General features: G+C 44.9%; 1 protein-coding gene and 3 non-coding genes across 4 annotated transcripts in view; 3 read left to right on the top strand and 1 right to left on the bottom strand.

The window, feature by feature from the left end:
• The first annotated feature begins 672 nt into the window (after positions 1–672).
• On the top strand, positions 673–744 carry TRNAD-GUC. Its single transcript has one exon. It is a non-coding gene; the product is annotated as a tRNA-Asp (tRNA).
• Positions 745–1,135: 391 nt separating this feature from the next.
• On the top strand, positions 1,136–1,209 carry TRNAI-AAU. The gene has a single exon. It is a non-coding gene; the product is annotated as a tRNA-Ile (tRNA).
• Positions 1,210–1,483: 274 nt separating this feature from the next.
• TRNAD-GUC lies at positions 1,484–1,555 on the top strand. Its single transcript has one exon. It is a non-coding gene; the product is annotated as a tRNA-Asp (tRNA).
• Positions 1,556–1,972: 417 nt separating this feature from the next.
• The window catches only part of CPOX (coproporphyrinogen oxidase), a 9,361-nt gene continuing 3,833 nt past the window's right edge, over positions 1,973–7,500 (bottom strand). Inside the window, exons 5-7 of the mRNA XM_027681091.1 lie at positions 6,231–6,449; positions 4,370–4,474; positions 1,973–2,494 (exon numbers count right to left, since the gene is read on the bottom strand). Coding sequence (XP_027536892.1) covers positions 2,407–2,494; positions 4,370–4,474; positions 6,231–6,449 — 412 coding nt within the window. The 3' untranslated portion in view covers positions 1,973–2,406. The remainder of the gene's footprint in view (positions 2,495–4,369; positions 4,475–6,230; positions 6,450–7,500) is intronic.

The following is a 7,500-nucleotide window of genomic DNA, read 5'->3' as shown; positions in this document are numbered from 1 at the left end:
CTATGACTGTCTCCTCATACCACATATTTGTTGTTGTTGTTGTAGTGGCAGCTTTGGGATCTTTTCTGTGGAGAGGGTGGGAATGTCTGTGTTAAATGATGCCTGGTTTTGAGGCAGCTCTTGCATTGTCACGATACATTTATATATGCTTCCTCTATGCAGACACTTGCCTTCTTTTTGGCTTCCTGGTGGTTTTTATTATTGTATTTTATGATAGGTGGTGTTAGTGGCAAATGAAACGCCAAAGGAGAGGATACTTGACGAGTTCAGCTTAGCACTCGTACTGACAGTTTGTGAAGGAAAGGGCTTGGAATTTCACGATGTCCTCTTCCTCTACAACTTTTTCACTGACTCACAGGTATTTGATTCCTAAGTATTTTCTACAGTTTTTCATTTAATGTCTTGATTTTACAAGTTGTCCAATTGACTTACCACCTGAGGAGGGGTTCACTTTCCTCTGAGAACAGGTGGTTTCACCACAGTAGAAAACAGGGCTCCCCATAGGTTTAGGAAATGCACGTGTCCTTCCTTGGTGCAGCATTCTCCTTGTGATTCGTTATTGCAATTTTAGGCAAGGCCTTGGAGCGCCGGGGACAGGAAGGGGTCCCACAAATGCGGGGTGCCGCAGGTGGTTCTTGTGGTGTGTTGGGAGGGCCCAATCTGCCACCGCGCTCCTCGTTAGTATAGTGGTGAGTATCCCCGCCTGTCACGCGGGAGACCGGGGTTCGATTCCCCGACGGGGAGGTGATGTCGTCTTTTATCCCTGGAGACCGCTCCTGCCTCCTCCGGCCCCCGTCCCGCGGCGTGTAAGGGAGGGAAGGAGGGAGGCGGCTTTTTTCGGTGAGGCTTCCGCCGCGCCAGGAGGTTCGTGTCCGTGCAGGGGGTGCGGCCGCGGACTGGAGGAGGGAGAGAGTAGTGAAAAACGAAAGGTTTTGAAGTCCCCTTTTTTTTTAGCAACACTCGTCGCCCCGATTAATGCCCGTGCTGCTCTGCCACGGCTCCCTGGAATTACCCGCCGCCGCGGAGTTTAACGAGAGCGGTTGTGGTAGCGCCGCGGATCCGGTCCCGGCAGCGATTCCACCCGCGCCGTATCTGTAGTAGCGGCTCAGGTGCGCGCACCGCGGGGGTGTACGAAGGCCGGTTAGCTCAGTTGGTTAGAGCGTGGTGCTAATAACGCCAAGGTCGCGGGTTCGATCCCCGTACGGGCCATTTCCTTTTCTCCCTTGAAAGTGAGGAGGTGGCCGATTTAGCAGACTATTACTTAATTTTATTTTAGTGGCGGATGGTAACACGGAAGTGAACGCAGTGGCCCCCGACGGGAAGCTTGACTAGGGCGATCAGGCGGGGACAGCGACCTTGAGCCGACGCGGGACCTGTCCCCACGTCGCCCGGGGGCAGGGACAGCCATCACCCGCAGCTCAGGAACCCGCGACACGTGAGGTAGTACGCCGTGGTGGCGCAAGGGAAATTCCGGACATCCCGTTCCTCGTTAGTATAGTGGTTAGTATCCCCGCCTGTCACGCGGGAGACCGGGGTTCGATTCCCCGACGGGGAGGTGGAGCCGTCGTTTTTTCCTCAGGCAAGGGGAAATGGAACTCGGTGCCCGTTTGCTTTTCCCTAGACATTCCTCGACGAGGTTTGTGCCGGGAGTCAAAAGAACAATCGTTCCGGGGCTGGGAACAGTGTGAAGTGCTATTTAGAGACCCTCGGGGCAAAACGCTTCCTGATCCTCCTCAGCAAAGGAGCTGGCCTGAGGCAGCGGTGTTATCCTGTCCTGATCACAGCTGACATGCTCAAGGCTGAAAGATTTTCTCCTCAAATGGACAGCCTGCCTTCCCCTCTCCTCAGGTAACATGGTGCCCCAACCCGGATTCTCCCAGATATTGATCGGCCAAGTCGTGCTACTGCAGCATCAAAGTACATGTGATTAAGTAGCACCTTTTTCACAACTTCCCGAAAGCAGAGTTTAAGGTTTAAAATCATATCAAATATTCCCTTTATTCTTTACAAAAATGTGTTTAAGCATCCAAACATTTTCTAAGGGTAAGCAGTGCTATTCAGGCACAGATAATGCTTTCATTTCACTGGGAGAACACTTCACAGTAATTTGCCATTTTGCAGTCAATCACATGAGTTGAGAAAGTCCTAAAACATGCACAGTAGCCCTGTGAGGCCATCACCAGTCCTTCACAAGGCAACAGCAACAGGGGGTGACAATATTAGCCCATCAATCGAAAAGAGTGAGTTCACATATTTGCAAGTCTACACCATAATTAAGGCACCAGGCAAGATATAAATAGACACAATGAAACGCCATGCAACAGCAGTGCGAACGAGCTGGTTTGCAGGCGTTCCCGTTCTCTCAAATGGCTCAGTGTGAGCAATCCATCTTCTTCATGATCCGTGTCAGTGCACCCAGTCTTTGGGATTTCGCAGAACCTCCAGGATTTCTGCTTCTTTGGAGCTCTCTGGCGGGGTGTGCATGTACTCCCACCTGCAGGGAAAGGGGAAACTCACTCAGACTGCTCAGCTGGCTGCCACCTCTCCCAGACCAGGCGGTATTTGGACTGGAGTTGCCTTTTTTGGGCATGCAAAGCTAAATACACAGTTGATACTCAGCTCAGGAGACAGATATGTAAGTTCAGTAAAAACAATAAGTTCAGTAAAAACAAATATTATTAACAGGGGGGTACACAGGAAAAATGTTAGCTTCATCTTTTTACCAACTTCTGAAAAAGCTGGAAGAACAAGGAAAAAGGGAAGAGCAATGCCCCCTTGCCCCAAAATGCATGCAGGTTGATTTGCAAAAATCTTCTAGCAGTCTCTTGTGACACACTAACATCACAAGGAAGATGAGTAGAAAAGGAACCCATAGAATTTTCACAGTGAGGACACAAAATTTAGGTTTTCCAGAATATGGACTGTAAGCTCTACAAGTCCTTGTTTAATCTTGGTTTTAAAAACAAAAGTGATGAAAGATCACTTTTTTAGTGAAAAGGCAATTAAAAGAGGCATGACAGAGAAAGCATCAGCAGTCAGAGATGGGTACACCCTCTTTCCATTTTTTCCCCAGGAAGGAACCATTCATGCTGTGAAGCAAGCTATTTACACTGATGAAAACAAGCAAAACCAAATACTCCTAGAAATGAAATCAGAAGATAGGAGTGTGCTACACCACCACATCAGGGACTTACATAGTGTTGGCAGTGGGATGAAGGTATATGGTGAGAACAGGACTGCCTTCATGGTTAAGGGGCAGCAGGCAAAGGGAGGGAGGAGGCAGAAGGAGGTCACTAGTGAACTTAATGGAATTCATGATAGGGTCTGTGCTACTCAGTGTTACCTAAAAGCAACCTGAAAATGGGGGTAAACAGTAAGTGACTGAATTTGCTGATATTGCAAGAGTAAGCAAGATGGGTTAAAACAAAAAAAGCAGTTGAAAACAGTTAGTATTGAGCCAAGCAACTGAGCAATAAAATGGCAGGTGAAATTCACTGTTGATTGGTGTGAAGTGATGGACACAGAAAAAGCTGTATACAGATTGAGTTAAATTTGAGTTCAATTTTATTGCCCAGAAAAGACTCTCGCATTGTAACAGTTCTATGAAAAAGCCAGCTTAATGCTGAGCAGCAGTCAAAACCAGCAAACATAATATTAGGATTATGAAAGGAATAATGAATTAAAACTTCATTATGCCACTGTATGATCTTGGATACACATATGTATCTTATGGTGTTGGTTCCTTATCCCTAATTCAGAAAGGGCACAGAAAATGTAAGCCTAGAGAAAGTGGCAAATGTGATCAAAAGGATGGAACAGTGACTGTACAAAGACTAAAAATACCAGGAATCGTTAGCCTGGAAAACTGTCAATGAAAAAACAGAAGTTTGTAAAATAAGAACAGTTATGGAGAAACAGAACAGCAAGAAAATCATGTTACTCAGTGAAAAATCAAACGAAGTCATCAGAGGCAAGTAGAAAATGAAGAGGCACTTTTTCATACAACACACAGTTAAACTATGAAGCTCCTTGTCACACGTTTGTCAGGACTGCCAGAATCTCACATGATTTCAAAGAGCTACTAAACAAAAATCCATGGAGCAAGGAGAGAAAAATCTATCAAGAGGTACTAAGCAGAAAAATTATCCCTTTTTTTGTCAGAAAATATCTCAGCCACACACTAATGGCAACTAGGTGAGTGTAGGAGACCAGAGAAGCATCTGCATGTATTTGGGCAGTTCTTGTATCAGGCATGAACTAGCCACTGTAAAGTGATGGGACACCATGACACAGACCTTTGATTTAATCCTATTAACTATTTTAAGAAGACCAGTAACCTGCCTGCAATCCCACATAGCTACACCCTTACCTTGCAGTCAGGGGCAGAGACATAAGAATGCTTTCGATCCTTGATCCTGGTGTCAGGAGGCCAAACTTTGTACCTCTGTCATAAACCAAGTTGAACTCTACGTACCTACAGGGAGTGAAGAGATGCAAAGAAAAAACAAGTTTATTAGCAGAAGTTGGTTGTGCCTTCTTCAACTAGCAGACATCAAACAAAACCGGCCTATCTTTCTGCTGGGCGTCAGAATGAACCCTGGTTTGAAGTGAACTGTTCTTTAGCATCCTCTGCAGGAATGCAATTATCACCTTGCCACTCCACAAAGCACAGGGAGTAGTGACCTTAGCAAGCAGACTAGAGTAGACAAACTGTTCAAAGAGAGCATTCTGCAGGCTGTTGTACTGTGCTATGCTTCTCCCAGGCCTCAACCCTGCTGACAAGCTCGACACCATGTTTAACTTGGTTATTCTCTTTTGTGTAGTGGCATCAGACATAAAGAGGGGCCTTAAAGGAACTGAGAATAACCAGAGAAAGAATTCTACTGTGCCATCCTCCATGCTGAAGGACACATGCTTATGTGTAAGGTCTGAACAGTATTTTTTGTTTCTTGGGGAGATCTGGAAAGAAGCAGAAGTCAAACAGCTTCAGAGTGCTGTCTGGTAGTTGTAATACCAAAATATACCACTTTCTGCCCACAGCATAGGAACAGAGCAGTGACAATTCATCAGGGATGATCTTAATAGCTAGTACAGACGTGTTAGTATTTAACAGAGATACAGGAAGGGAAGAGTTCTTATCTATCTGCAAAAATGGAAAGCTTTACCTAGCCAAACAACCTGCAAACAGACACAGGGAAATAGGCAGGCCTTAAGAGCTGGTTCTGGCTGCAGCTTAAAGAAGCCGTCCTCCCTTATAAACTTAGCAGGTTTGCTAAATCCCATCCACAGACTGGATCCTGGAAGCCCCACGTTCCCAGGAACAGTCCCACCAAATTAAGGACGCTTGCTTATCGGACTAATGGCTGCAGGCCAGTGATCTAAACTTAAATGCTTATACTCTTTCCATGCCAGTCTCACAGATTTCTCTGCAGAAGAGACAAAAACTGAAGACCCTACTTCTGCACAAAGCACATGTGTTCTCATTTCTCCATGTGCTTACACAATCACAGGACACACGGAATGGAGTACAACTGTATTGACCAGTGTACTTAAGCTTTTGCAACGTTAACAGTTGGCACATTAGAAGCATCCTCCAAAGTCTTTTAAGTTGCAGCAACTTTGGACCATGCCAGAATAAAAAAACCCAGCCCTCTGTATCTCGACTCCTTTACAGGAATCCTCATTTCAATGCCAAGATCAGATGGAACAAATATGTATGTAAGAAGGTGAAGGTACTTGAGCACAGTTACTTCTTGACTTTGTGAAGTTTTGTTTCATTACTGAATAGGAAGCACAATTCCCTCACCCTCAGGCTCCTCATGTGACAAGGGTAGTCCTATATTTCATATGATTGGGCTGCAGGAGAGGGCAGGATTCAGGACGCCAAGCACACCCATACCCCTTTGCCTGTTGCACAGCAGCAGCTTCTCTTGGTTTTTGAAAGAGCTGGAGAGAAACTGTGGCATTTTGTTTGTGTTGCTTGTATTCTAACATGGGAAGGTGGGAAATACCGATAAGGGCGTGCTACTACTTTCTTTGCACCCCTTTTGGGAACTTAGCATTGGATTTCATAACTAGTTCTGTGCACAAAAATGCTGAAATTCTCTGGTGAGCTTTTTTAGCCCACACTACAACAGGACATTAACCTGTAACCATAAAGAACTAGCTCAGTTTTTTTCTCGCCAGCATAATCCACCTCCTGTGTATTCTTTAGCTCCTTCAGTACTCACCGTCCTCTCCGAAGCTGCTGCCATAACTTTTCCTCTGGCGTGAAGGAGTCATGGCGGTGCTTTTTCACAATGGGAATGTAACAAGGCACAACAGCTTTGGCACAACTCTTCACAAACTGGAACACTTCCTCCTTGGAGGGAGAGTCCACGTCGTCAAAGAATATGCCTCCAATCCCTCTTCGCTCGCCACGGTGCTTGATATAGAAGTAGTCATCACACCTAGAAGAAGTAGCAGATATTTATTAATATGGTCCACAGTATTCAAAGCAATGAACAGAACTCTAAACAGCTACGTGGCACAGGACTAGCACTGACCAGAAGTCAGTCCCTGCATTGCCGAGTGCCCCGCTGTTTTACTGACTACCGAGAGCCAGGATGGTGCAGCACCCTCAGGAAAGCACTCCTGTGTCACTTACAGTAAAGCTCTGATTAGACTGTCTCTGCAAAGCTACATGTCACCACACAGTCACTGAACAGTAACACTCAAACACCATGGCAGCTGCATCCACATGGAGTGATCCAATCCATATCCTCTACCTACTCAGAACAGGGTCACCTGATCTCAAAACTTCGCCCTAAGAGCTCTTGCTAGATTTCATTCCCAGCATTATATGCAGATCCCAAATTATTTGTACAGCTTTCAGTTTAATTCAGACTTGGAAGAGAATTTCTTTATTATTTTTGCCATTCTAGTAAAAGAATTAATTTTCTTCATCAAAACAAAAGGAATCTAAAAACCTAAGACCAGATAAGAAAGCAACTGTCATGGCAGCCTTCCTTGGAAAAAGGCTTTTTAACTATTAAAAACTTGTAAGATTGAGTCATCATGGCAGTGGCTTTTCATGGCTCATGTTCAAGTTTATAAATGTGTAAGGGCAGTTTATTCTACAATAGGAAGGCAATTAATCTCTTTTGTATTTACAGGGAGTATGTAGCTGTGCAACTACTATATATAAATGATTCATTGTATCCACACCCTATCTTGCTTATAGTTGCTTTATTGGGCAGTCATGCCCTGCAAGTCTTCACATGGAAAAGAAATGGAAGGAAAATAGGAAGCAGAAACCATCAACATTAAGAACACCTTGCCTTCTTTTTGAACTAGTTTTCCATACATGTGTCCATCCTCAATCGTTCTCAAGCAATATATATGGCATGGCCAAAGCAGAAGAGACATGGAGATGTAACCGCTAATGTAAGTTATTTTTTTATTCACTGTGACAATCAGCTTTTTTATTTTATGGCAGCAGGAAGAGTTAAGTAAAAAGGC

The sequence above is a fragment of the Neopelma chrysocephalum genome, unplaced genomic scaffold, assembly GCF_003984885.1.
Source record: "Neopelma chrysocephalum unplaced genomic scaffold, ASM398488v2 Primary Assembly neopelma1_60, whole genome shotgun sequence".
In the NCBI taxonomy this organism is placed as follows: Eukaryota; Metazoa; Chordata; class Aves; order Passeriformes; family Pipridae; genus Neopelma; species Neopelma chrysocephalum.
Note: the sequence above shows the minus strand (reverse complement) of the source record. Positions and strands in the feature narration are given on the sequence as shown.